The 27,312-nt window shown below is 41.0% G+C and overlaps 2 protein-coding genes across 3 annotated transcripts in view; one reads left to right on the forward strand and one right to left on the reverse strand.

Annotated features, from left to right (window-relative positions):
• Window positions 1–1,477: 1,477 nt before the first annotated feature.
• On the forward strand, window positions 1,478–15,258 carry ark2ca (arkadia (RNF111) C-terminal like ring finger ubiquitin ligase 2Ca). Of its 2 annotated transcripts, none has more exons than XM_088435291.1 (8): window positions 1,478–1,616; window positions 7,898–8,195; window positions 8,329–8,454; window positions 8,545–8,665; window positions 9,322–9,432; window positions 9,537–9,632; window positions 9,699–9,802; window positions 10,771–15,258. In XM_088435291.1, the coding sequence occupies exons 1-8, from the start codon at window positions 1,556–1,558 to the stop codon at window positions 10,886–10,888; spliced, it is 1,035 nt and encodes a 344-aa protein (XP_088291417.1). In that variant the 5' UTR covers window positions 1,478–1,555; the 3' UTR covers window positions 10,889–15,258. The 2 variants fall into 2 exon arrangements, with proteins under 2 accessions (XP_088291417.1, XP_088291416.1); XM_088435290.1 differs by having other exon boundaries at window positions 1,494–1,603.
• A 939-nt stretch (window positions 15,259–16,197) lies between these two features.
• The window catches only part of loxhd1a (lipoxygenase homology PLAT domains 1a), a 28,798-nt gene continuing 17,683 nt past the window's right edge, over window positions 16,198–27,312 (reverse strand). The window contains exons 22-42 of the mRNA XM_088435438.1: window positions 26,584–26,717; window positions 25,047–25,201; window positions 24,644–24,748; window positions 24,248–24,376; window positions 23,378–23,545; window positions 23,120–23,301; window positions 22,874–22,990; window positions 22,199–22,361; window positions 21,947–22,101; window positions 21,576–21,785; window positions 20,921–21,035; window positions 20,651–20,859; window positions 20,397–20,582; window positions 20,185–20,312; window positions 19,970–20,087; window positions 19,693–19,870; window positions 18,050–18,235; window positions 17,790–17,960; window positions 17,577–17,715; window positions 17,214–17,369; window positions 16,198–16,877 (exon numbers count right to left, since the gene is read on the reverse strand). Coding sequence (XP_088291564.1) covers window positions 16,400–16,877; window positions 17,214–17,369; window positions 17,577–17,715; window positions 17,790–17,960; window positions 18,050–18,235; window positions 19,693–19,870; window positions 19,970–20,087; window positions 20,185–20,312; window positions 20,397–20,582; window positions 20,651–20,859; window positions 20,921–21,035; window positions 21,576–21,785; window positions 21,947–22,101; window positions 22,199–22,361; window positions 22,874–22,990; window positions 23,120–23,301; window positions 23,378–23,545; window positions 24,248–24,376; window positions 24,644–24,748; window positions 25,047–25,201; window positions 26,584–26,717 — 3,582 coding nt within the window. The 3' untranslated portion in view covers window positions 16,198–16,399. The remainder of the gene's footprint in view (window positions 16,878–17,213; window positions 17,370–17,576; window positions 17,716–17,789; window positions 17,961–18,049; window positions 18,236–19,692; window positions 19,871–19,969; window positions 20,088–20,184; window positions 20,313–20,396; window positions 20,583–20,650; window positions 20,860–20,920; window positions 21,036–21,575; window positions 21,786–21,946; window positions 22,102–22,198; window positions 22,362–22,873; window positions 22,991–23,119; window positions 23,302–23,377; window positions 23,546–24,247; window positions 24,377–24,643; window positions 24,749–25,046; window positions 25,202–26,583; window positions 26,718–27,312) is intronic.

Genomic DNA, 27,312 nt, shown 5'->3' on the forward strand with positions numbered 1-27,312 from the left:
TTTAACCAAAAAATGATTTTTTTTTTTCATATTAAGACAAAAAAGTGTTTGGTGCAGGCATGCTTTTGTGTCCGACTGAAATAATATGTGCAATACTTGACAAGGGTACCCTTTGTTTTCTTTTAGAAGTCTAGACAAGTTGCCCCAAAGGCTAACAATACAACTTTGCTCATAAAAAGTAGCCCGCAGGGGTCATAGTTCGTATGGTGACACCTGCCGCTAAGAGGGCATATGGAGTTGGGCTTGAAAAGGAAGACAATGAAGGAATGGAGCGGTGCGGCCAAAGTTTCCTTCAATCGTCATCTTTTCAGTCCTTGCGGCGCAACATCAGCTGTATGCTAATATGGCTACGTTGGCTAGGTTGCTAGTTTCAGCACGTAAAAAGTTTTGGACAAAGAGACTTGGAGTAAAACAGCAAATGGATTTATAGCATTTCTTACAGTGATTTAAATAAAGCAAAGTAAAAACAGGAAGACAAAAAATACGCACTCTTGCCTGTCCGATGAGGCAGACTTTTTTTGTCTTCACAAACGGGAGCTATTTTCTAACAATAAGATGATATAAATGTGTTTTATGAATGAAAAAAGTTTACATGAGTAGTTTGGCAGTAGTGTGTGTCCTGGAGTTCTCTGGGAGTAGTGATTTAAGAGCTGCACTTAAAGGAATCACAAGTGTGTGCGTGTGTGTGCATTTTCTTTGTTGCTGCACAGCAGACTCAAAATGAAAGACGATGGGAAGTGTAACAAGACGACATATGGGACAGAGTTTAGTGACCCCCCCTCTTGCTGCCCCGAGCCCATCTGTTCCCCCAGCCCCCAGGCTCACAACTTGAGGCTATCAGGACACTTTCATTCTATCTGAATTATGGTTGATTGGGTGAGTTTGTACAAGTGGTCACAGGAAAATTGAACAGGTGAAACTGGTTATATATATATGTAAAAATAAGTTGGCAAGAAAGAGGAAAAAAAAATGATCTGTTTTGCAGGTGCTTTACTTCTCTGTAATGTTGCTTGAGCACCCTTAAAAAGCAATGATCTTTTCACTGTTTCCTCATTTATCTCGGGGTTATGTTCCCAAAAATGCCTGTAGTAAGTGAAATCCAAGAAATAAGATTTATTTTTTTTAACTTTTATTACCTTACATTTGCTTCGTTTCTTTTGTTGAAAAAATAAATTCATCAAATAAATATATATTTTTTTAAGTAAAATTGTTATTGACTAGTCTGATTTTGAAAATAGCGAGAAAATTGTGATAAACACATTGATGTAGCAAGGGAACAATTAAATCCGGATTACGTCTCCACTGTCGCAAAAATATCGTCGTTAACCGAGGACCCAGTGGATTGTTCTGATTGGTTTATCCGGATGACAGATTTGAGAGGGGCGGAACCTACTTCTGTGGTGGGTCTGTTGATTGGTCGAGGTGCTTTCTTTTTAGGGGCGGGGGTCTGTGGTTTTCGTTTGAGCCTCACGTTTAGTCAAAGGGGGGCGAGTGGAAGGGATCACTTCCATGGACCATCTGTCTGCCTCGGCTCGACAAAGCAGGAGGACGCAGGATGGTGTTGGTCCATGTCGGATATCTGGTTCTCCCTGTCTTCGGTTCGGTAAGAAATAGAGGTATGAGTGCCTTTATTACTTTTCCAGCACCGGTCTCGTTAAAATATTTAAGGGGGAGGAGGCCCGTTTTCGGCGCTTAACTGACAAACGGAGCCGACACCTGCTAGCGAACGAGCATCGCTAACATTAGCCGCGATGCTAATTAGCATCACGTCATTTTCACACACTTACACGGCAAACTTACTCGTTCGAGTGTTTGTTAGAATTTAAAAGAATGTCAACCCCCGTTTCTCAGTGTTTGCGTTTCTACGTCAACGTCACCGCTTTTACCGTTACGACGTGACTATTTTGTGTGACGTATGTGCAACGGCTCACCCACGGCTATTAACTTGCGTCATTTAATTCATTAAAGCGAGGTACAAATAAGATTTAAAAGCGGAGCATTAGAATTCGCAAGTGAAACGTCATAAAAGAGGAGGCCTTCGTCATCGAATCTTTTCTGTACTAGTACTGCAACTACATGCACACAAGTGTGGCACCGATGATTTCATTGTGCTTTTATTTGTGTTTTCTTTTTTTCCCTGTTCCATAGTATCGAGGCTGGCTCCACATTCCGCATTTCTCAGACCTTTGTGTCCCCTCTCCTCTCCATTGTGTAGCTAACGATCATCTGCTGCTGTCTGCCCGTCTATAGCCTCTGCCTGTTTTTCTCTCTGCATCAAGCTGTTCTTGTGGGGGGAAAAATATTTTTCTTATCCTTCATCTTGTTGCTCCTATTCGACTTGCTCCCTCTTCCTCATTTTCTCTTTTTCATCTGAAGGCAACATTGGCAAAAACACTAAAACAAAAAATATCACTCATGCCCTCTGTTGTGTTTTATTTTAATTTTTTTTTTTTTACCAAGGAGTATTTGGGTCACATAAGCACTCTGAATTTGAAGAGGAAACGTGAGGGAAGAAAAAGTCCAAATTTTATGAAGCTATGGTAGAATAATGCAAGTGACAGGAAAATGAAGCAGTGTTTTTTTTTTTCTTTTTTGTTTTTTACTGCTCGAGATTGTGCTCTTGGTTTAAAAATAACTACCAGTGCAGTGTAGATATATTACATTTTCCCTGCCCTTTTGACCCAAGAGTGCCATCAAGAGGATTCAAAGAATATCACAAGTGCTTTATGAAGCTTCATTTGTCCATCATTATGGCATTGAGGGACAAAAACAATATGCATATTAAGTAAATACAACCAATAAATATAAGAGATTAGCGAGTGGAATAATCATATCTCCTTTTGTTTAGTCTTAATATTATGATAATAAAGTTGTCTATTTTTGTAAATACGTTCACTCATCACTTTTTTAATAAAAAAAACACTAGCAATCTTCAAAATAGAAATTTTTCCCCCAAATCCTTTTTTTTTGTAATATTATTTTTAAATATGGCATTTTCCCTCCAAATTATACCCGACTAAACTTGTTTTTGCAATTATTTGTTCTTTTCAATGTGGCCCTAATATGCCTTGGTGGTAACTAAAGTATAACACAAGCTTGTATGGAGTCTTGATTTACACAAGTGTCTTTAGTGAATAACCCATGCTATCTCTACTGCAAGTAGACATTGTGATTCTCCCATTTTATGTGTTGGTAGATGACATTCTGCTGTAAATTCCTGTAAAGTGGATACATTTGGACTCCCATTCCCTCAGTAACATCACTTGCCCGTCTTTTCCTTCCTCCTCCAATTGATAATTCGATCACAGCCATCAAAAGGCTTGATCGAGCTGGTCATCCTTGAAAAGTGCACTGAGCCCCGCCCCTTAAAAAGTTTTTTAAAAATGAACACGCACAAGTGTATTTGTTTACAGTGATAATAATGCTCAGTTTTGAATGAAACAGAGAGGTATTAGTTGCCTCTGCCAAGGTGATTTTGGTTGATCGCAGAAAGTGTATCTAATTTAATTTTTTTTCCCTACATCAGCCTTAAGATGCACTTATCACAATTTTTTTTTTGTTGCGCTGATGATGATTAAAAGAAAAGCATATTTGCAAACTCAAATGCGATTGTCTGGCAACCAGTTCAAGGTGTCACCCACCTACTGCCCAAATTAAGCTGAGATAGGCGCCAGCAAGCCTGCGAACCCCGTGAGGATAATAATAACAATTTTTAGGAGTACTAAGGTATTATTTTGTCTATAAATAATTTAATAACTGAAATATTTATTACATTTTACAAACATATTTGCCACTTCCTGCCAACTGAAAATAACATTCTGAAGGCTCAGGTAACAAAAAAAACATTCACAGCTCCACTTGTGAATGTCACATGACCAACAATGATATTCAGTTCAACAGGCTTGAACCGTCCAAGAGACACAAAAAAACAATAACCGGGAAATACAGAACTGCGAGGCCTGTCAACATGCAGCTGTTTTGTCCGAGATCTTAGAAAAAGAAAGGAAAAATACAAAAAATGAAAAGGGATGAATGAGCTATTTCCCTTGTGAGGGCTATAGCATAATCCTGGGAAAAGGGGGATTAATTGTTCATAAAAAAAAAATAATTTTATCAAGTTAATAATATACAAAATATTCACTTTTTACTACTGAAACACATGTCTTTTATAGGCTTGGCAATGTCAATCAAAATTGAGCTTTATTATCCTTACAAAGACATATTTGTCCGATGCCGCTCTGTTGGATCGTTAACCCAAAATTGTGTGTGGTGGGCATGCGTCGATCAACGTTTACATTTCCTTCCCACATCAAATTGGCACGTTGGCCTGCTCATCAAAGCCACTCCAGTGTTTTAACCATGCACAGCCTGCGTCACAATGCTATCCATTTTACAGGGATGTGTATTCTGCACTGCTGTAGAGCTCTCCAAAAAAAAAAAAAAAAGAAAAAAGAATCAAAATGTCCTTTTATTTTCCTCAATTCTTTGTTTTATTCCTCATGTTGTTGTATGACTATCTCCTATAATGCATGGTCATTTTCTTTTTGCAACATGGAAGAGCAGATTCCAATGTACTCTTTTTGTGTAGAAATGTCCCCGCCGTACGGAATTGTGCTGTAAAGAAACATACACATCTACTCATTGGATGCTGCTTCTGTCGTGTTAACCCTCCAGAGAAGCATGGTCGGGCCTTGCCTTCCGCCTCTTTTATTTGCATGGTATTATTGTGCTGATCCAGGAGCAAATGAGAATTTTTTTTTTTTTTTTTTGTTCTTAAGTATCTCGGCCACATCTATATCTCAGCCGCACTTATATTTATACTAATATTTTCCAATAAAGACTGTAGTTTTCTTCCTAACCTTCAGTGTGCTTTTTGCTGATTTTTCCATGCCCCGCCCCTTCCCACACTGCCCTTTTACCTTCACCCTCCTCCTTCCTCCACACTGTGCTGTCACTGAGACATTTCCCCTCACTCTTTATGTGCTGCCATTTCTCAGCTGTCCACGACAGTCGATGCATCTCGCTGCTGTGCTCATGTTGGAATAGGTCATTCTTACGCCAATTGATCTTTTTTTATCTGATTTACTAGCATTTCTCAATTTATCAACGTTTACCCATTTTGCTGTGAATTAGGGCCGGGCGATAATACAAATATACGATTTTTTTTTTTTCTGTCGTTTAAGGTGATTACAACTTTGATCAATTTTAATGGAAGAAACTAACCCGACAAACATTGGCTAAATAAACAAAAATAAACAAAAATGGCTAAATAAGTGGTCTATTTTATTTAGATGCCACAATTAAGTAGTTAGTACCTGTTTTAAACATGTTTTGTAAACCACCCATATGGAATTGCGCCACTGTTGCAAAATGTCGATTTCACAATTTAGCTCATTTTCAAAACTTTGATTTTTAAAATGACGAATGAAATGGTGATTAATTGCCAAGGCCGAGACTGAATGCAATCTGTATTTATGTGACCTCTTTCTTCATCATGTCACTTAATAACGTTTCATTACACAAATCAGGAAATGTTTAAATAATATAAAAACCACTGAATTTGTGTGTTTCGAAACTTTTGCCTGGTGCTGTGCAGTAAATGCATAAACAGCCAATTCTCAATTGATGAGACCCTCCCATTGCATTCACCAAATAGCCCTGCTGCCTCACATCCTCCGCTTGTTCTAAATGAGATTATTTGACAAAAGTGCCCTTTTACCATTCCACAAATTGCAGCCTCTGAAACGACCTTCAATAAATCACCGTAGATAGTTTCAATAAAGCACGGGTGCGAGACAAATTCATCCTCTGTAAACCAGAAAGCAGCAGGAAATGTCTTTTGTTGTTATGTTGACACGACGCATGATGATACAGTTTCACCAATCAATCAAAGATGGGACAGCCCTGTCATTTTTTTTCCTTGAACCAGGAATGAACCATGTTAAGAGAAATGGCATTCTGTTACCAAAGATGAAACCATAGCTATGCTAGACCCAATGGCATGCTTATATTGTACATATGAGTATTTCAAAAATCATTAGTACAGTCATAATTCAATAATTTCCGCCTATGTGATGACAGGTGCACACAGACAGAGAGAAGATTGCATGATGGGATAGTGCTGCAGCAGACAGCAGACGGGATTATACTGAGGAAAGAGGAGGTGTGATTTGTGTAGTTGCGGTGATGGAAGCAGCAGGGAGTAGAGGGAGGTGTCGGGGGGGGGGGGGGGGGGGCTTTTGGGGGGGTGGGCTATTCATGTCAGATTGCTGCAATCGTGTGTGGGTGGAGCTTACGGGAAGTCAGTCAAGCGAGGACACGCCATAGGGTGGAGGGGGTGTCCACTCTGAACCAATAAGATCCCAGGTAGGCATTAAAGTGTAACAAGGCTTTTACTGCAGGCACCACTGCAATATGTCAAATATTCATGCCCAGAGACAAATAATTTGGTATTTAAAAGCCATTGTATGACCGCTGTGCTCTGCCTTTATAATCAATTAGAAAGTATGACATTTCCGTTCCACATGCTCATGCAATAATAATTGGTTTGTTAATGTACTGAAATCTGGAACTGGTGAACACAAAACCCTTTTTCGACTGGATGGAAGGCGACAAATGGGCGTCAGTTTCCCCAGGCTAAGCCTCCCAAGCAAGTGAATAGTAATGGATGAATTCATACCTAGTAGTGATCACACATGGGAGTAGATGTGCAATGATTAACTAATCAGTTACTCAATTGATCAAACCTTTTTATTCAAAAATAATTTAAAGACCTAAAATTTTCAAATGCTCAGAATTTTCTCCTTTTGACCGTAAGGATTTTTTTTTCAAGTCCATCAAAATAGACTGACAGCATTTTGTCGCATCAGGATACGACATATGTAAACATGTACTTTTACTTTGGAAAACAATCAGCAGCATTTTTGCCGATTTTTCTGACATTTTAATGACCAAACCAGGAACCAGATCATAAAAAAATGGCATTTTCCGCTCTTGATTTTGGAAAAAAAAGTCTTTTTTGATGAAAGTTCACATATAGAAACATTTTTACCCAATTAATAAAAATCATGGCCGACATGGCAAAGAAAATGTTTTGCACAGTGGTTAAGTATCCCCCAGAAATACACATGCACCCTGTAGATGAATGCTTTTTTTTATGTTGCCATGACAACCATTCCAATACCATACATCAGTGAGCAACATAGCAGTAATTTGACCCATTCTAACCCTTCTCCCCGCCCTGCAATCTCTCAACACTCTGCTACTCATGGATTATTGGCCGCAACTCATTACAGAGAAAATTCAGTGGGACTACTTCACAATCTCATCTATCCTCCGCGGGAAAGGGGGCGCAGGAAGCTATCGAATTTATTGACGCGCGCAAGACTAGTCGAGGGCTTTACCCAAACCTAATTGAAATCCCTGTGAATAAAGTATGGCACAGTAGTTGATGGTACACTGTTGCCTTGCAACAAGATGGATCCTTGTTAAAATCTCACTCGCAGTTCAAAAATATTTATCTGTAACCCTTTTGCTCGGATCGTTAATGATTCCTTAATGTCAGGTTAGAAACATTTGCATTGAGGGAAATTCCAAAGGCTTTTTTCGCCCTAAATACCTCTATTAAAATGATATTGTATTGACAATTTTGAAATCAGAAGCCGAAGTACCTTAATGTACTTTAATTTGAGAACTGCTGATTTAGAACATTTTAGTAACCTATAGTAGTAATGAATATTCCTGCTTAGATATTCATCCGGGTTCCATCCGGAATCAATAATTTTCCCAGGGGGTCTGTGTGTTTGCTCGCCATTTGTCGGTAGCTGATTATGTAATTTCAGCCTGCCTCCTTCATGATATGTTTGGGAAAAAAAATGGATCTCTTTTGACCACACAGGAGCACACTTCATGCACCAACACAGCCATGCTACCTCCTGCCGACATTTTCCCCTGGGCGCCCCGCAGGCGCCCATCTCGGCCGAGGTCCCTTTAGGACACGCCGGCCAGCCCGCTCAGACGGGCCTGGCGGGCCACCTCCCTCCCACGCACCATCCTCCTCTCGCCTCCCTGCCCGGCGCCCCGCAGTTCCAGGATGTGTCGGGGCCTCCGTTCCTACCTCAGGCTTTACACCAGCAATCTCTCATCCCGCAGCAGCTTATGGAGGCGCAGCACCGCCGGATTCTGTCACAATTCAGGTGGATTTTTTTGTTGTTTTTCACTTTTACACACTGTGTACGTTTTGTTTTTTTTTCCCTAATCTGCAAGAATTAGACTGACACAGTTAAGAGTCTGCTTTCGTTTTATTATTTACAAACCGCTCACCCACAGAAGGACCCAGGAACGAGTTCCCCTCAACCCAAACCGGCTGCGCACGGCTTACGAGTACTCCCCGCCCCTTCATGCCCCGCAGCCCGTGACGCAGCAGCCAAGGTACCTGGCTGAAGGGACCGACTGGTGAGTCAGTATTTTAAAAGCGGCAAAACGTTGTCGTCTGTATCTCACGCCGATTGGACTTAGCGGGCCATCTGTTTGTTTGCCTGGCAGGGATCTCAGCGTGGATGCTGGTCTCCCTCACCACCAGTACCATCTCCAGCAGCACTACCAGCATTACCTGGCCTCCCCTCGAATGCACCACTTCCCCAGAAACACATCCGCTGCACAAGTGGTGTGTACCTCATGCTTTTTTTGGATTTTTTTTTTATGGATTGGGCTTCTTGTGCTTGAGTTGTTGGAGCTTAGAAAACAAAGGTCATTTATACCCTAAAATGGACACTGTGTTTGGCATAACCTGATAGACAGGTGGGAGGGCATATTCAGGAGCAAAAGAAAGATGTGAAAATTAAAGTGTATGTGAGAGTTATCTGTCCGTTGAATGATGAATTACTTTAAAAGAAAACATAAAACATCCCAACATCAACTTTGATAAAGGTAGAATGATAAGCAATTTTTGTAATGACTTTGTTTACTACAGAAACAGCTCAAGTTTAGCCTACCGCATAAATGCGAAGCACCCAGCTGTGACTGCAGCCACATCTAAAGATAGCTACAAAGAGGCTAATTTAGCGAGCTGTATCAAAGCTCTTTGCCAATCAACAGAAGAAAATATTTACTTTTGGGCAATTTAAAATTCACACAGCATCTAATGATATTATTGATGAATTTGATAATTAATTTTCAAATAACCGCTGCACCTCTACATTTGAGGATGAATTTTTATCTATTTTGTTGCATGGTCCTAAACGCATTTCCTTAAGGATCCGTCCTGACATTTAGCCATCTCTTAAGTGCAGAAATGTAAAGCAGATGTCTGGTTTTTGCTAGGTTGTACATGTGCATGAATTCAGAAACAACCCGTACCCCCAGCTGCACCTGCCGCCACTACAAAATCTGCACCTCTCCAGGCATGCTGCTGCAGTGCAGGCACGATATGAGGTAAAAATGTATTAAAAAAAAAAAAAAATACAAGCAGCTGATGATAAAACTTAAATTGAGTCTTAGACCCTATTGCGATTACTCTAAATGCGCGTTTTTTCCAGGACCTTCTTCATTTGGAAGACCGGCTCGGCAGCGTGAACAGAGGCGCAGCGCAGACCACCATCGAGCGATTCACCTTCCCGCACAAATACAAAAAGGTAACGCGGCGCAAGCAGAATGTCAATTGCCTTTCGGAAGGCCTGATTTCTCTTCTCCTGAAACAGAGAAAGCCCTTGCAGCTGAAGCTCGGTGAGGAAGAGGATGAGAATGATGTGGATGAGAAGTGCACCATCTGCCTGTCCATGCTGGAGGACAGCGAGGACGTCAGGTCAGCAAAAATACATTGTTACGAGGCTTTATCATCAGGATTTTGGAGCCAGTCATCAATTAAAAAACAAAACAAAATAAAAAAACACATAATCACCAGAAATCAGAAGATGGACCAGTCGGTCTAATCTATTCCTACAAATGATTATTTTAATACATTTTTGATTAATAGATGAATTGGATAGGCAAAAAAAAGTTTTAAGTTCAATCCATTTCTTCAGTGTTTTTGCAACAACAAGTGAACTAAGATTTACTAGTTTGTTTCGTGAAGTCAGAAACGTCACATTCATCTGACTCGAACGTAAGTAAGCGGCAAACGTCACAATTCTGCGCTTGAAAGGCCGCAAGCAAGTGGGAAAAAACTAAACAACAATGAGGCAAAGACAACTCTATGACAGGAGAGCCGTTCACTAGGTGCAAGTGAGAGAGACGTTGCTGGCACTACACAAAGAACCCAAGACGAAAAGCATCACCCTTCCCCTTTTTAATTTACTCTTTTTTTTAACAGATTGAAAATATTCTAGCCCTGCCATGACAGCCATTTTATCATTGCCAGATACTTTCGTAAACACTTTAAGCACGCCCGCTGTCTATGACATCACAATGTCCTCAATGTGCATTAGCGACATTTTTGGGCTGTTTCACACTCAATGTGAACGGCCTGACCCCCCCCCAAAAAAACGAAAAGAAAAAAACTTAATTGTTCTGGGGTGTGTGTGGTTTACAAGCGTTCCCAGCAAATTGAGTAGAGTGAACTTGTAACGGTCCAAGTTGACATTTTGGGGGGGGTTGTGGGTGACCCGGCTCAGGTTGCGACATGTGCGCGCATCCTCAGCTGTCTCTAGGATTGATGACTGGGCAGAACACTTGCCCTTACGCCTGACGGGGCAAATCTGAACTCCCCCTTGTAGTAGCCCAAGTAAATGATCCTCCCCCTCCCCCCTTGCCCCTCGTCCCTGTGTCTCACAGGAGGTTACCCTGTATGCACCTCTTCCACCAAGGCTGCGTGGACCAATGGCTGGCGACCAGCAGGAAGTGTCCAATCTGTCGAGTTGACATCGAGACGCAGCTGAACCCCAACAGCTGATGAGCTTTTTCACTCCTATTGCACTCCTGCTTTCTTCCATCTTTTTCTTCTCTCCGCCCCCCCCAAGGGTGCTTTATTGCCAAATGTCTCCTGACTTCTGTGACATCTTTTTTTTTGTTTGTTTGTTTTTTTCTGTTGGACTTTCGCTTTACTGAGCCAAGCCAGGGAGTAGAAGTGTAAGAGAATTCTTTCGCTCTCTTTCACTCTCGCTCTTCCCCTCCTTTCTCTCTTTCTATAGAACACAAGCACATCCGCACACACTAACAAGTCGTGTACACAGGGTTTCATTGTAGCTTGCTGGTTTTACGTGGTGACTTGTTGTGTGAAGCAGGGGTTCTCAAACTCTTTGGGTCCAGTCGTTTCTTTACAAAAGGGACTGTTTTTCCTTACACAGTTACAATGTGTACCCTTTAATGTCATAGCACTGAAAAAGTTACCCGTTTTTGAGGAGGTGAAAAAAGTTCTAATGTTATAACAATTGTTTTTTTCCTCAAAGGTAAAATAACTTTCATTGCTATGAGAAGTTATGAGAATTACGTTGTATTGTTTTAAATAAAAAACAAGTTGTAATGTTTACAATAAAAATCATGTTTTTATTTGCGAGATAGAAAGTCACAATATTATGAGAATAACTTTTTCGTAAGATTTTAAAGATGTGTAAGTCAAAATAGGTGTTCTAATTTTGCCCGAATTCGTAACAGGGCTGGAAAACTGAAATGATGAAAAAAAGTTTTAACTAGAGACGTGCAGTGCAGCTCTACTTAGTTCCAGACATTTTCAGGTCCTTAATTCGATAGTCCACTTATTTAGCCCTTTTCAGCAGTAAAAATCATTTTAAAATTCAAATCATGGCCCATGCTTCAGCTGGTGGACCCCAAGGGGCCCGCGGACCCCAGTTTGAGAACCGTCAGTGTAGTGTAAGCGCCCTCGGGCTGTGTAGCATGTCCTTAAAGCCATGACTTTAACGTCCCATCGCGAGCTGGCTGTCTTTCTAGATTCTTTCTGACTCTTGACTCTCTTCTTCCTTCTTCGCAGTGTTTACCTTTTATGATCGTAGAGTAGCAGCAAACGCATGCCCGCCCTCCTTCGGGCGGGCGTCCACAAACGCCGCCTGTGGCGTCTTTCAAATCTTATCGTGCAGCTTTGACGTTTTGCAATACGCTCGTGGCGACGCTGCCGGTCGCCGAGTCAGCCAATCGCCACAGTTCAAACTAAAGTCGTGTGTTTTTCGTGAGGGGCGCCGAAAGAAAATGTTGGAAACTTTCCATGTAAAGGGGATAATTTCTTGATCAAATATACTTTCCATTTGGTGCTTGTCCAGGATGTTTGGAAGTTCCAATAATAGAAAATCGGAACCATATTTTGTTTTTCTGACTATAAAAAACTAGTGTTGTACAAAAATATTGTACAAAAATTAACATTATACATCTATAGTTATAGCCAAAGAAGTATAATATGAAAGAAATATAGTCATAAATTTCAGCAGGCATAAATAGCAGGATTATAGCAGATAAAAATTCATTTTCACAAAAAAATGAATGCTGAAACAATTCCTGTTTTGTTCTTCTTTCAAATTTATACATGCTCAGACTAGTGTTCCGCCATCTAGTGGCCAGCAATAATTAAACATCCAAAATATAGATATTAAATTTCAATACAAAATTTCCACTCACCATGGAAAGTTTCAATTTCCCCACCCTCGTTTGCGACGCGAGCTGCCAAACAAACTCCGCATGCGCGCTTTGCCCTGTTGCGCACATTAGCACAACGCTTCCGGTAATCGTGACTTACGGGATGCTTATTACGACACAAAGCCAAAAAAAAAAAAAAAAAAAATCCCACGGACGCTATCATGCACTGTTGAGTATAGTAGTACTAGTAGTAGTAATATGCGGGGAGCTTTAGCGCTTCCCTCGTTAGCTGTTAGCTTCAGAACGAAAAATGCATGTGTTTGTCGTCCCGGCAGCTTAAAACTACAAAGATGGCGTCCTTTGTATGTTTTTAATTTTTTCTTCAAAGCTAAAGAACAAGCACAGGCTTTTTAATGGCTCCTACGTGAATGAGTGATTTTTGTGTGAAAGCCCCGCCCCTTTCCCCTTGTGGTTGCTATGCCGGTTGCTATGCTGTATTGCTGTAGAATGTGGCGTATGACGGAGGCAGCCTCCCTCTCACAGTGCACAAGCAACGACACGATGAATTCACATTTAAACGTGACGACGCCCTTTACGCACTGTGATATATTTTTTTTACATGTATTTTTTTTTTCCCTTGTGCACTGCCAGTGTCGACACTGCCTCCTCCTGTGATGACGAAGTGTTCATAGTTTACACAGGGTGTTGTCCATTGAGATGCCTTAAGTATTTAACAATCATAATTTATTACTAACTGTAGATACGGTGGCTATGGTGGCTATTTAATTTTTTTTTTTTAAATCATTATTTATTTCGACACACACACAATTGTTATGAAAAGAAACGATTACCTCATCTTTTGCATTGTTGCTTTGCATGCAGCTGTACGGGATTACACTAAAGGAATATTTACAAAAAAAGACAAATATTATTAGCACTGCTGCTGCTCTGTTCAAGCCTCCCCCGCTATCCTCCAGTGGTGCTGTGGATCTCGCTGACATTCCATCCCATGCAAAACTTGCCAATGCTGTGACATAATATTTAGTGGAAAAACTGCAATGGAGTTGACTGGTTATTATTATTTTTTTTGCACTATTAAGATAAGGGAACCCTCTCACTGGCAATTCTTTGCTATTTAGATTCATGTTTTTTTTTCTGCCCTAAACACTTCTCAAAAGTAAAACACTGCCTCGCTTTTAGTGTTATTTCCACTTGATTAGCCTTAGTGGTTGCACAACTACACGGATGAGCCAATATAAGAGAAAAAGCCATCGTGGACTGGTAATAGGAAAGAATCACCATGTTTTTTTTATTTCTCCCAAAAACATAAAGAATCTCACTGAAAATTTAAAATCTCAAAAAAATATGTGTAAAATTGTCCAGGAAGTCAGAAATCTTGGATGAACCAACATGCTCAAAATTACACAGGAAGTCAGCCATCTTGGATGAACCAACTCCAATGGCCCACCCATGCTCAAAATTACACAGGAAGTCAGCCATCTTGGATGAACCAAATCCCAGTGGCCCTTTTGAGATTTTGAAAATATGAAAATAGTTTCACCAATAGACGCAAAAGATTTGTGGACATATCTATCATATGAGGACACAAAAAGTCTCAAGTGCCCGTTCTCAAATTTGTCCAGGAAGTCCGCTATCTTGGTTGACCCAACCCCATTGGCCCTTGGAGATATTGAAAAAAAAGCAATCCCCCAACACCATTTTCACCAATTCACACGAATTTTGGTGGACAAGTTTATCATAACAGGACGCATGAAAATGTCTCAAGGAACCATGCTCAAAATTGTACAAAAAGTCAGCCATCTTGGGTGAACCCAACCCCAATGATTTGACTTGGAGATTTTGAAAAAAAAATCAACACAAAAGTTTGTGGACATAAAAGGACACACAAAAAAGTCTCAAGGACCCATTTTCAAAATTTTACGGGAAGTCAGCCATCTTGGGTGAACTCCATTTCCTCCTGCCCCCCAAAGTTTAGTAAAAATGATCCCCCGTCACTAGTATCACCAATTTACACAATTGGTGAACATGTTTATCATAACCCATGCCTGAAAGTGAATGGCCATTTTGTTTTGGAGTAGACATTTTTTGTTTATTCTCAGGTGTTATGATACACCTATGGCAACTTTTTTTTAGCTTTACATCTTGTGGAAAGTATAATTTAGCAAAAGGCACTTTTATTTTATTTTTTTTCTTGTAAAACTCCTCCCAGTTTCCTTTGACAGTGTACGGAAGGTTTTCAAAGCACAACCGCATGTTTTCTCAGGTTTCAATGCACTGATTCACTGGCTTGAAATTGCAAGTATTAATTATGTTGCTCGAATGCCAACATATGGAATAGCTTCCCCATAAGAAAATTGCCAGTGAAAGGGCTGCCGTCATCCTCATGTGTATAAATCTGCTGTTCTAGCCGTGACTGCGCAATGTTTTTCAATATAGGATCTTTTATCTGAAAATAGAACTATTTATCATTAATATTAAAGCAATAGCGCATTAATGGTGACGAGTGTGTGCGACGTGAACGAGCATACCGCGAATACGTGTTAGATTCACGCGTGGTGGAATTTTTTGTACTTTATTTATTCTTACTAATGATGATTTCAAAAAGTGGCATTGCTATACCCAAACTTGTTTTTGTTTTGCTTTTTATTTTGAAACTGTTTCATGGCTTGTATATTATCCTTTTGTATGTGCTCTTTTTGTAATAAAAAGAGAAAAATATTCATTGCTCTGGCGTCAAATGTGAATTATGCTACTCACACTTGAATTTGGTTTGAAAAATATTATAATTGTGTTAATTCATCGAAAACTTTGTCACGTTAACCACTTTTTCTTAAAAATTTCCCCTTGCCTTTACTGGCATGTGTTAATAATACAGTAAGTGTAGTTTCATAAATATATATATTTTTAATTAATTGTACAGTTTATTTGATTTTTTTGTAAATTAAATATACAACTGTGCTCATAAGTCAACATACCTCTATGTGATAGATAAGTGAGATAAATAAGGTAAAAGTCACAAGAATTTCCTTGTTCGACTTTTTGTCTTGATAAACTATTCCTAAAATGATTGGCATTTATTTGAAAATAATTTTGCTTAGGTTAATTTAAAGCAACATTAATAGAGTAAAGTAAATGAGATGGAATATCAAGAGAACATTGTGATTCATGAGCACAACTGCATGTGATGGAATATTTAAATAAGCGTGTTAAAAAATCACAAGAATTGTATTATTTGGCGTTTTTGTCTTGATAAACTATTCCTACCTTATTGATCTTTGAGCTTAGTCCCCCCCAATAGAAAACATCCCCTCCGAACGGACTACAAATAATAATATCGATAAAAATTGTAGATCCTTTTTAACTTCAACAAAAAAAACATTATAAAACAACTTTTAACCACTTTTTAGAGCGTTTATATAGGTTACAGGTTAGTCTAAAGCAGAAAAATTGCTTTAAAAAAGTAAAAAATTATACATTTTGTAAAATTACTCTATTCTTGTACAGTTTTTATGTTATTCTTGCAATTTGACATTCTCCTTTTGTTACAGTACTCAACAAAGGCTTGGATTTTGCAGTTTTTTAATTGCTTATGCAAAAGTTGACAATCTTGCAAAGCAGACAACTCGTTTAAAAAAAAAAAATGGCACATTGATTTTTTTGTTTCCTGACCAAAACAAACAAAAAAATGCTTGTAAATTTTTGTCACATTTCCCAATGTAAACACGTCTTTAACAAAGTTCTTTACAGAAGGGAAATAATCTGACCGAGTCTGCGCTGTCTTTGGATACTTGGCTGGCTGAATCAAAGAACGGCGCCATACTTAGCCCATCAGAATATTCTGTCCAATCAGTGTGAATTATTACTTCGGGTAGAGGACTCTGGCGATTTGTCCGTCTGCCCGCTTGGTGTCCAGCCACTTGCCGCACAGGAAAATGGTGGTGACGCCATTGGCCGTGTTGGTGATCTCCACCCGGTCCAGCAACCAACCGGGATGCAGACCCGAGTTGTCGTGCTCCACTCGCACCTTCTTCAACTCGCCCATATCCAGCATCTCCAACAGGAAGCGATCCGTCTGCTCCCGTTCGAAGAGGTTGCGGAACTTCTGCCGGAGTCGCCTCCGACCCGAGTCGCCGTTGGAACCGAAGACTGTGATGGAGACGTTGGCGTCCGTACCCGCTCCTTTTTCGTCACCGGTGATGACGATGATCTCGTACTTGACGGGTACCAGGCTGCGAGCCTTGCTGGCGAAGCTCTCGATGGCCTTGGAGCACTCGAAAGTCAAGAAGTCGTCTCTCTTTGCCGACAGCGGGACCAAGGCGTCGCAGTGGAAGATGTACCTGTTGAAGATCTAAATCAAAGGTGCCCAAACTTTCCCCCAAGTACAAACAAAAACAATACAGGGGCCCCAAAATCAAGTAGTCAAGCAAGTTCAGCTGAAGGGTTTTGGGGTTTTGCAAGATTTTGGGATCCTTAGATCACAAACTGACTCCCATTTCTGCATTCACAATCAAAAGAGGAGCAATCTCTCATAAACTGAAGATTTTTAAAGCTTAGGGATCCTGTTTTTCCTTGTAACATTGATCTTTATTTATCAAAGTTTATTTACCAACTCAGAGCAAAACGGCTCTCAAATTTGATAGATTTAATAATCGTGTCACAGACGTGAACCTTACTTGTTACCCAGCTCTCTTTCAGTGACCACCACCTCCTCTACATGCCAGTGAAGCTCCGTCTTGACTTTTTTGCCGTCCTTGGATATGTGACCCATGCAGATGCTGACAATGTCGCCCAGGTTCTTCGACGTAAACTCGAACCTGTCGACGTTTCCCCTAAAAAAACAGAACGCAGACCAGGTATGCGTTCATTCTGTCCTTTATCATTTTCACAATCAGACGCTGGTTGAAATGTTACTAACTTGGTGTGCAATGTGTTCAAACATCAAATTTAGAGTCTTCAGACATAAACGCTTCCTTTGTCTTGTCATGAACTTCAAGTTCAGACGTGCGGTCATGATGGAGTCTTACTAAAGTACCTACCGCAAAAAACGTTTTTTCTTTGATGAATTCTCCAATAAGAACTCCTTGGATCGGCCCTTCCTTCCTTCCAACACAATCCAAGCGTTCTCTTTGGTTTCACCCTCTGCCGTGTCTCCAGTAGTGACGCAAATGTCATACTCTTTGGGAGAAGATGCGAAAGTGAAGTTGTATTAAGTGTTTCATTGGGAAAAAAAAGGACATTTTCTCGTTTACTGGTTTTCTCGTCAAGGTCCAGGTATTCGTTGTTGGCGCACGCCAGCTCCCTCATGATCTGTCCGTCACCGTCATTTTTGGCGAGCCAGCGGTCACACGGGAAGCGGAAGGTCTTGTCCATAAGCTCGTCCTTCACGTCGATGTAGTCCAATTGCCACCCCGGTGCGAGACCTGCATTGGATGGGATCAGGAAACCCCGGTAAGGAGCCATCACCAAGGAACCCGGTCGTCCCTTTTTTTTTAATTCCTGGTCGGCTAACCTGTGTTATCGTGCCACACTCGCACTTTGGAGAGGTCTCCCAGGCTCAGGATTTCCGAAAACCGGAAGGTGTCCATCTGCTTGCGCTCAAACTTGTTGGATCTGTTGCACTCTTTCAACGCCAGGGTCCCCGTGTCACCGTTTTCGCCAAAAATTATAACCCAAACGTTGGCGTCGGTGCCGGCCCCTGAAGGGGGAACAGACGACGAATCTCAGGTCTGGTTCCCAGACACCACCAGGTCAAACATGCATTCACACACACCTATTAACTGACTGCCATCCGGAGTGAGAAGGGGAGGAAGGTGATCGCAGAACAAGTATCCGTGACACTTTTAAATCCTTCGTCATGTATTATTCATCGCATTAATAATGAACGAGAGAACAAGGGTCATCTGCAGTTTAAATGAGACTTTTAAGTAGAAGAATGGAGAGTCAAATGCGAGAGTCCTGTCTGAATCCCATCTTGCTCTAAGTGATCTTACGCATGCAGCTCGGCCTCCAGCATTATCGATGCAGAGGGGTCTGTGATAAAGATCCCAGAGGAGGCCATTATCCGATGCTGTGCACCGCCTGTGTGATGCTTCACCAGCCTCGCTCATTACCGAGGCAGGAACGCGTCTCGTCTCGCCGAGGCTACCCGAGGTCAAATCGCTAGCTTGCGCTTTGAGGTCAGACTTCTCACTATGTTGTTGTATTGATTAGCAGCTGTGATAGGAAGAAAGCAAGTAAAAATTCTTTGTTTCGGTACTGGAGGAAATAGAGAAAGACCTAACCATGGTTGAGGTCTTGTTTGATTGAGATCTTGGGAGAGCTGTGATTAACCGGACAGCATCAACAATAATAATGGTTCCCGAGATGCCGAGTTAAGAATCTAAGGTACAAAAGTAGAACCTTAGATGGTACTACCAGTTTTACCTGTTTGTGGTTGTCCTTTGAAATAAGATTTCTCTAATGCATAGGTGTCGAACTCCAGTCCTCGAGGGCCGGCATCCTGCATGTTTTCCGGTTTTCTTTCCCCAACACACCTGATTCAAATGATTAGCTCATTAGCAAGCTCTGCAGGAGCTTCAAAATGATCCCAATCATTTGAATCAGGTGTTTTTGAGGGAAAAGGTTCGAAAACATGTAGGATATCGGCCTTCGAGGCCCGGAGTTCGACACCTGTGCTCTAATGTTTCTGTTAAGGGCATAGATTTTACTGTCATGCCATTTCTGCCCCCAATTATCTGGGCCTTTTTTTAGGAACTAAGTTGGGGTGGATTGCCCTTGTCTCAGAAGTCCAGAGGTTTGAGGATACCCTCAATCCCAGTGACAAATCTTATCCCTATGAGGTATAGTCATCAAGACTCAAAAGGTCAACAGTCCCTTCAAGTGTTGCTCAAGTTTCAGTGTTCTGTCATGGTGGGACGTACCTGTATTGTACCTATAGCCAGAGAGGAATCCAAAAATCCAACACCTATGGAGCTCAGACGGTCGATATCTTATATACAACTTTTATTTACTCACTAAAGTTTGCAAATCATGCGAAATTATCAGGCTCCAATTTGTCAAATTCACCGACCATGTCCCAACGGACCAAACACCCTGGAATCCATGACCCATAACACCACCACTTTCCACTGACATCAATCTATGAAGACGCACCTGCGACGTCGCCAGTCTTGACCTGAATCACGTAGGTGGTGAGCTCCACCATTGTTTCATCATCCACAACGGCAGCCATCTCGCAAATCATGGTCCTTCTGGGTCCACGTGTCCGAGACAGCCACTCCTCATAGGTGAACACGGACACCTCCTCTGTGGTCAGGTTCCGCATGGTCACCTGGTCAAGTCATCGTCTGATCACTAAGAACCTCAGGCTATCAACGAAGATCAAGTCTTGAAATGTTCTGTTTTGAAGTCTTCTGCAAGGGGGACCAACCATATCAAGGAACCAATCCGGTCTGCTGCCAGAGCCGTCAACGCGCAACCTCATCTTCCTGAGTGGGGCGATGTCATCGATCTCCATGTTAAAAGTGTCCTCCTGACCGCGCTCAAACCTGAGAATCATTTTAGAAATTCCATTTCAGAGGTGGCACTAATACTCACACTTTGTACATGAGTAGAAGTAGGGACTTGTCAAAAATCAGGTCTCACCTGTCTTCGTTCTTCTGCAGCAACATTTCCTCAGTGCTGCCGTTGGCACCGAAGACAGTCATGAAGACCTTGGTGTCTGTTCCTGCGTTTTGTACATCACCTGTGACCACGGTCACCTCGTAAATGACCTGTGAGAGGACCAAATTTGAGCTATTAAATTAGAAGCTGGATGTGTTTCCAAGACTTTGTGGACGTCAAAGCTTGTCACGCACTTTCTGGGAGATGGAAACGGCATCTGCATCCAGAACATTGAACACCCTGGCAGTCAGGCCGTCACCGCGATCTTTGGCCAGCCAGCATGCGCAAGCGAAGATATATTTGACCCCTTTTGTTGGCACGGCAACGGAGAGCTCATCCACCAGCCAGCAGCTCTCGGGAGTGGCACCATCATGGCCGAGCTGCAGCAAGTGGGGTGCGGTCACTTAGCGTAAGGGCTTTGGGTTGCGGTTTGTTAGTTGGAGCTCACCTCAACCTTTTTGATCTCCCTCACGTCCGCACCTTGGCATTCGAAGCTCTCCAGAGAACCAGCCTGGAGGCCCCTCCTCCCGTCCGGCGGGTCCAGCCACAACCGATCCGTACGGCTGTTATTGGCCCCGATAATTATCACATAGGCCCTGCTGGTTGTTCCGGCGTCTCGCTCCAGCCCGGTGCACAGCGTGATGTGATACGGTATGACTGGCCAGTAAAATCCCGCTTAAAATTAATTTGCGAAAATTGGAACTTTGATAATCCATACCTGGGAGTTGCTCCTCCTCCTCTTCCTTCTTTTTGCTTTTTTTGTTCATATTGTTATCCACACTCTTCAGGGTTGACTTCTTGGAATCCAGGCTCTCTCGAACACCCTCGTAGCCCTGAAAGAACCACACAATAACAAGACAGCCAAAGACGGTATAATCATACTGTAATGTAACGGTTTCTTTGTAACCTTTAATTCTTATATTTTTAATGCTTGCTATGCTAACAGTAATTAAGAGAAAAATGCTTTATCTCAAACTCTTGCTAAGCTGTGGAGCCTTATTCTGCTCAATGCGGAAGAAGGTCTTGCCTCTCACCAAATTGTTCTTATTCTTCCTTACGGTCTCAACTGGTTCAACTTGACTGATCTAATCCTTTGTACCAAAGAGGCCTAAACTAGCAATATCATCCAGGAATGTGGGGTTTGAAACTGAAACGCTAGTTTACTGATGGTAAATTTGGGTTCAGACAACCTAATACCTCCAATCCTCCTAAAACCCCAATGTAACCCCGAATATCTGATCGCCATGTCATATTTCGGTGAAAGAACATCAAAGTCTCATATCTCTGGGGTTTAGGATTCAAAATCTCAATTTTGGCTTTCCTTTGTGGGGTTTGCAAAAACAGCTAGCTAGCAGTCTAGGGATTTTGGTCACCTTTATGTAGAAAACTCTCTGGATGCGACGGTCCTCCCTCTTCCTTGACAGCCATCGTTCGCACAAGAAAAGGAAGACCTCCTCCGTGTCCTCGTCCAAAATCTCCACCTGGTCCAGGTACCAGTCGGCATTCATCATACTGTTATCATGGCGGATTTTGATCTTGAACACCTTCCCCAGGTCTACAGCTTCTATGGTGAACTTGTCCACCTGCGGGAATGAGAATTCTCACTGAAACGGCTTCATTTAACGCATTCAATCCCAAAGACGTATTTATATGTTTTTACGGTCCAATCATCCAATCCCAAGTACTTATTTCCAATATTTAAAACATTGCTGTTAATTGTTCGGATTCTTCATTGTTTTCTTACGGATCCTCGCTCAAATTTGTTGCTGTTGTTCTCGGACTTGCTGAGCTTCCTCTCGCCGGTGTCACCCAAGTCGCCGTAGACGGTGAGAAAAACGTTGGCGTCGGTGCCCGCCCCGTACATGTCCCCCGTCATCACCGACACTTTGTATGTGTGCGCTGGATTATGAATGGAGGACCAAACACAAATCAGAAGATCGTGGTTTCCAAAAGAGGAAATGTGATCAATATCAGCGTCGTAGTTTGTTTGCCGTACTCTCCAGGGCGTCTTCCACTTCCACCTCGGTGATCTTCAAGCTGCCGTCCCGCGACAGCTTCTCCGTGATGATGTCAGAGGGAACCAGCTCCCTCACCGTCTCGCCATCATCCTCCGATTTGGCGAGCCAGCGCTCGCACGGAAAGATTGCCGTCTCTGAACCCTACGACACAAATGTGGTGAGTAACTTTGTCGAATTACCAAAATACATTTTTACTTAGTCAGTTTCAATTAAAAAAATCCACGCACTTCATTCAACGTATATAGAATTAAATTACTGGTTTCTTGATATTGTTGGGTTAAAAATATTTTCTGAATAGGTAAAAATGCTATTCGGCTAATGACTGTCAATTTTCAGCTGTCGTTCGTCATTTTCGGAATTAGGAATTAGAATTAGAATCAGTTTTGGTTTATTGTTTTTGTTCCGCTTTTTATTGATTATACTGCTTTTGTTTAGGGCTATTGACTATGATGGAGGCTGACTACTATATTGCAGGTATTTTCATACACCCTCATTTTTTTTTAAAAATATACTTCTATTTTATAAAAATGAATACAATTTTTGAAATTTTTATTACATACTGTAATTATTTTTATATTCATAATTTAGAGGTATTAATAATCTAAATATAACTTGAATTTTTGATATATTAAGGCACAGAATCTGTGCTGAACCTTTCCCTTCTTGAGCAGACGTCGGATCTCCACCCGGTCCAGGTGCCAGCCCGGATTGACGCCGCGGTTGTCGTGACCGATGCGGATCTTCTCAATGACCTCCCCGACATCCTCTAGCTTCAGCCGACGAGTAAGAAAAGCAACATGGCAGCATAAACATGAACTTTTTCAACACAAGTCACTCATAAAAACTATATACAGTCTATGTGTATGTACGTATATTTGGTATTTATGTATATTATATACCTCGACAATGAACATGTCTTCAGCTCCTCTCTCGAAGTACATCAAGCGTTCCCTCTTATTGACACAGAGGCGCTTCTGCAGCGTACACACGGCATCTCTTCCATACAGGACCAGAAAAACGTCCGCGTCCGTACCGGCTACAAAAACGTCACTCGTGAAGATTTTGATCTCGTAAGGAACAACTAGAAAGACAAGGGAAAAAAAGGCGGTCAAATGTGTTGGGAAGAAAATGAAGATGTTTAGCAGATGCTGTCTTACATGGTGTGTAAAGTTCCGTTTGGAGAGGATTAGGAAAAAGATCCCTGGAGATTGCGCCGTCGTCTTCGCCTTTGTCCAACCAGCGGCCGCACGGGAAGCGAAGTTTCTGCCCTAGTGAAGGAGCGTCGATTTCCACCCAGTCGAGAAACCAGCCCGCCGAGCCGCCCCCTGAAGAACCGTGACCAATAAAATCAAGTTTCAGTAGCCCGCGGTATGAAAAAGCGTGTTAGTCATACCTCACACCTCAGGAGCCTTAAAGCAGAATTCAAAGAAATGGTTTTATTTGCAATATGTTCTACCCATTCGTTCATTTAGCTCGCTAGCTGTCTTTCTAGCTACCTAGCTAGCCATCCATCCACATGTCACTCTTTTTTTTGGTTCATAACTCTATTTTGGTCAAATTCTTGGTTTTTTTTTTAATGTGTATTTTCACAGTTGACCACTAGGTGGCAGCATACTAGTTTGAGACTCTAAATTTGAAACGAGGAACAAAACCCCAAATTGTTCGCACTGTCTAGTTTTTCTTGAAAATAATTGTCATCCGCTTAAATCCTGCTATTCACACCTACAAAAAGTGACAGCTGTACGTTTTTTTATTGCACCATTTTTGGGTCATTTTCTTTCATATCATTCTCGCAGTATTTTAGGAGATAGCAATCTCCTGGTGGCGTCATAACTAAGTGGTCCTGCTATATTGAACTCTGACATGTTGTCACCATCTGGGTGAAATTTCAGCTCCCTGCGGTCTTCTGTCATTACTTTCCCTTTGATGTGAAATCAAAAGATTTGGACAAAATTCCGCATATTTTCATACATGCAAACATACTCTCAAATGTATTTCCCAATACTTTCCGAGGACACGCGTACTACCGTTATTATCGTGCCCGATGCGTAACTTCTTGAGCGGGCCGATGTCCACCGCCTCCACGGTGAACTCGTCCGTCATGCCCCGCTCAAACTTGTTCTTGTGCGTCTTGGAGGCCTTCAAGTTAATGATTCCTGGCGTTGGGAGGAAGAGCAAAATCTTGCATTTTAAGGCACCACTGTACACATTCTGCTGTAAGGCTAGTGATGCGGGAAACGAAGCCTCATGAACCACTTGTGAATTTTTTTTTACTACTCTAGACGGCACTCTTGGTTTAAAAATAACGACTTGTGAAATGTTTTGAATTTACATTGCCTCATAAGTGCCATCTAGAGGAGTATAAAATATCAAAAGTGTCTCACGAGGCTTCATTTTGTCGTTACTACGTGAGAGGGTCTCACCTGTGTCGTCCTTGGTACCATACAGGGTCATAAAAACATTGGCGTCTGTCCCGGCGTATTTCTTCTCCCCGGTTTTTATCCTCACCGTGTATGTTGTGGACATGGCTGTCGTAATGGGTACTGTTTAGTATCTCATATATTCCTCTGTTTCAAATAACCTAATTTGATCCCAAAGACATAATTTTACATATTTTATGAGAGTCTTAGTGGTATCCAAACCACGGCCCGGGGGCCGATTTTGGCCCGGTATTGACGGTTCTGAGGCCCGCAGCATATACTAAAAATACATTTTGGCATGGCTCACAATGCTATTTAAAAAAGTACTAAAATTGATAATTCATACCTAGGATTGAAAAACGTATAAATACGTCTTTGGCATTGAATGGGTTAATGATGTCCTCACCTTTCTGTTCCAGGCCCAGCGTGGCCTCAGAGTCGCCGTCGTCGTCCTCATCGTCGCCTTTCTTCATGAAGGCCTCGTCCACGGGGACCAGCTCCCTGGCCAGCTGCCCGTCGTCCTCGTCCACCGCCAGCCATCGCTTGCACGGGAAAAAGTACCTGCAGAACGGCGGCGTGCATCTGACAGGTTCTTTCCATAAGATCATACGTTAAACCACTGTGCGATATTTTGTTCAGTCCTTTGATATTTACATCAAAGGCATTTCATAGGGAAAGCGTTGAAGGAAGACACTCGGGAGCTGAAATTTCACCCAGATGGTCACATTATGTCAAATTTCAACATGGCACGACCGCTTAGTTATCACACTATATTGAGTTTTTTCACGTATTCCATATTCCTGTTTGCATCATTATTTCACTATACTATAAATCTTTCTTTTCAGGAATTTATAACAGCCGTCGAAGACTCAAACATGGAGCCCAAAAATGCTTTCCCAAGTCTGTTGAATGGGTAAGTACCATTTTTTGCCACATAGAGGTGCTGCACTACATTTTATGTGCAGATGAAAGAAGCTCACTACTTTAGAAGCCATGTTATATCTAAAAATGTATTATTATATGCCATCCATAAATCCAGACTCTCTTTGTTTTACATATATAGATTACCGGTATTCAATAATATATCAGTCCTGTTTTTAATGAAAATGTTATTTTTAAATTTGACGATATAATATGAATTTTATAATGATTTATGCATCAATGTATTTTATTATTGTAATCATAATTTTCAAAATAGAGTGTACCATCCCTTCATCCAGTATCCTAAGCTATGTTTTAACAATATTTCGTTATTTTCCATGTGATGTCATGACTAAATACTGTCATTATATACAGTATTTCAATCAAGTGAGTTTTATGTTTGAAGAAAAAGTATTGAATTATTTATGCAGTATTTATGCATGTTTGCATGTTATTCTTGTAATATAAGCTTAAAAAAATAATGGTAACATTCCTACAAAAGGTTACCAAAATAGGAGGGAAAAAAAAGAATGAGTAAATGTATCATTTATTTATATTTCTAATATTAAGTTAGTGTTTCAGAAAAATGTTGAAATTGTCTTTTTGAAAAAATTAAAATTTGTTTATTATTTATTATTATTTCTTATTTGTTAATTTATTTATTTGGATAATACAGTAAACTAATTAAACTGTTCATTAAAATGAATAATAAATTTTATCAAAAATGTTAAAAGTTTTATTTATTCGCAATACTACAGTGTATTTCACAAAACTACTAGTTTTCATGTTGTAAATTCAGTAACAGCATAACATTCCCAGAAAAAAATATTGTAAGAGTTGTTCTTTTTTCTTTTTATATTATTAGATGAACGTTACTTTAAGTATTAAACGTTAGTTTAAGTATTAATGTTTATTCAAACCATTTTTAAATGTATTTATTTCAGTCTCTTGAAAGTGGAATTGACATAAAATCCAAACTCACGAGTCTGGGACTGCTTATAATCGATTTACAAACGACTCACGTGGCGTCGTCCTTGTTGTCGACTATCTCCACCCTGTCCAGGAACCAGCCCGCCCCCGCCTGGCTGTTGTCGTGTCGGATCCTCAGCTTCTTCAGCGTGCCCAGATCCACCGCCGTGATGCTGAACACGTCCTCCTTTGTGAGGACATTTCAATGTCACTACTGTCATTTCACTGCTTTGAGAAAACGTTTTCTTTCTCGATTGTTTACTGGAAAATTACCCTCTGGCAGCTACTTAAAAAAATTGCAGGTAACCTGCACTCGACCATAAGCCGCAGGGTTCAAAGCATGAGAAAAAAGTAGCGGTTTATAGTCCAAAATAAATCAATTAATTAAACTTAAACAGTACTAGATCTTAATCAACATTCATAAGTTTTTATGTTTTCAACACTATATTTCAGCTTGAACAGATGGTTCTGGTGGCTTGTAAAAAAAAAAAAAAAAAATCACAGATAAGCTGCACTGGACTATAAGCTGCAGGGCTCAAATCATGAGAAAATAGTTGTGGTTTATAGTTCCTCAATTTGCGGTACAATGGAAAAAAAAATGGCTGTTTTTACAGTAAAATACCGGCAACTGGGTCGTCAAAATGGTCGCTAAATTACGGTAACAATTGTCTGCATTTATGGTGAAAAATTCTATTGATGCAGGTGATTTTACACTGTACATTTTTTAATTGTAATTTTTTTGTTTACTGTTTATTTCAAATTTGCTGGGCGGGACATAAAAT

Source organism: Hippichthys cyanospilos, chromosome 15 (assembly GCF_059441005.1).
Source record: "Hippichthys cyanospilos isolate Australia breed blue-spotted pipefish chromosome 15, RoL_Hcya_1.0, whole genome shotgun sequence".
NCBI classification, from domain to species: domain Eukaryota; kingdom Metazoa; phylum Chordata; class Actinopteri; order Syngnathiformes; family Syngnathidae; genus Hippichthys; species Hippichthys cyanospilos.

Excerpts from the sequence above, each read along its gene's own strand:
- ark2ca (XM_088435290.1), top strand. The coding sequence starts at position 1,510 with ATGGACCATCTGTCTGCCTCGGCTCGACAAAGCAGGAGGACGCAGGAT. Across the intron at positions 8,196-8,328 it reads CGGATTCTGTCACAATTCAG|AAGGACCCAGGAACGAGTTC; the intron begins GTGGATTTTTTT and ends GCTCACCCACAG. Across the intron at positions 9,633-9,698 it reads TCCCGCACAAATACAAAAAG|AGAAAGCCCTTGCAGCTGAA; the intron begins GTAACGCGGCGC and ends CTCCTGAAACAG.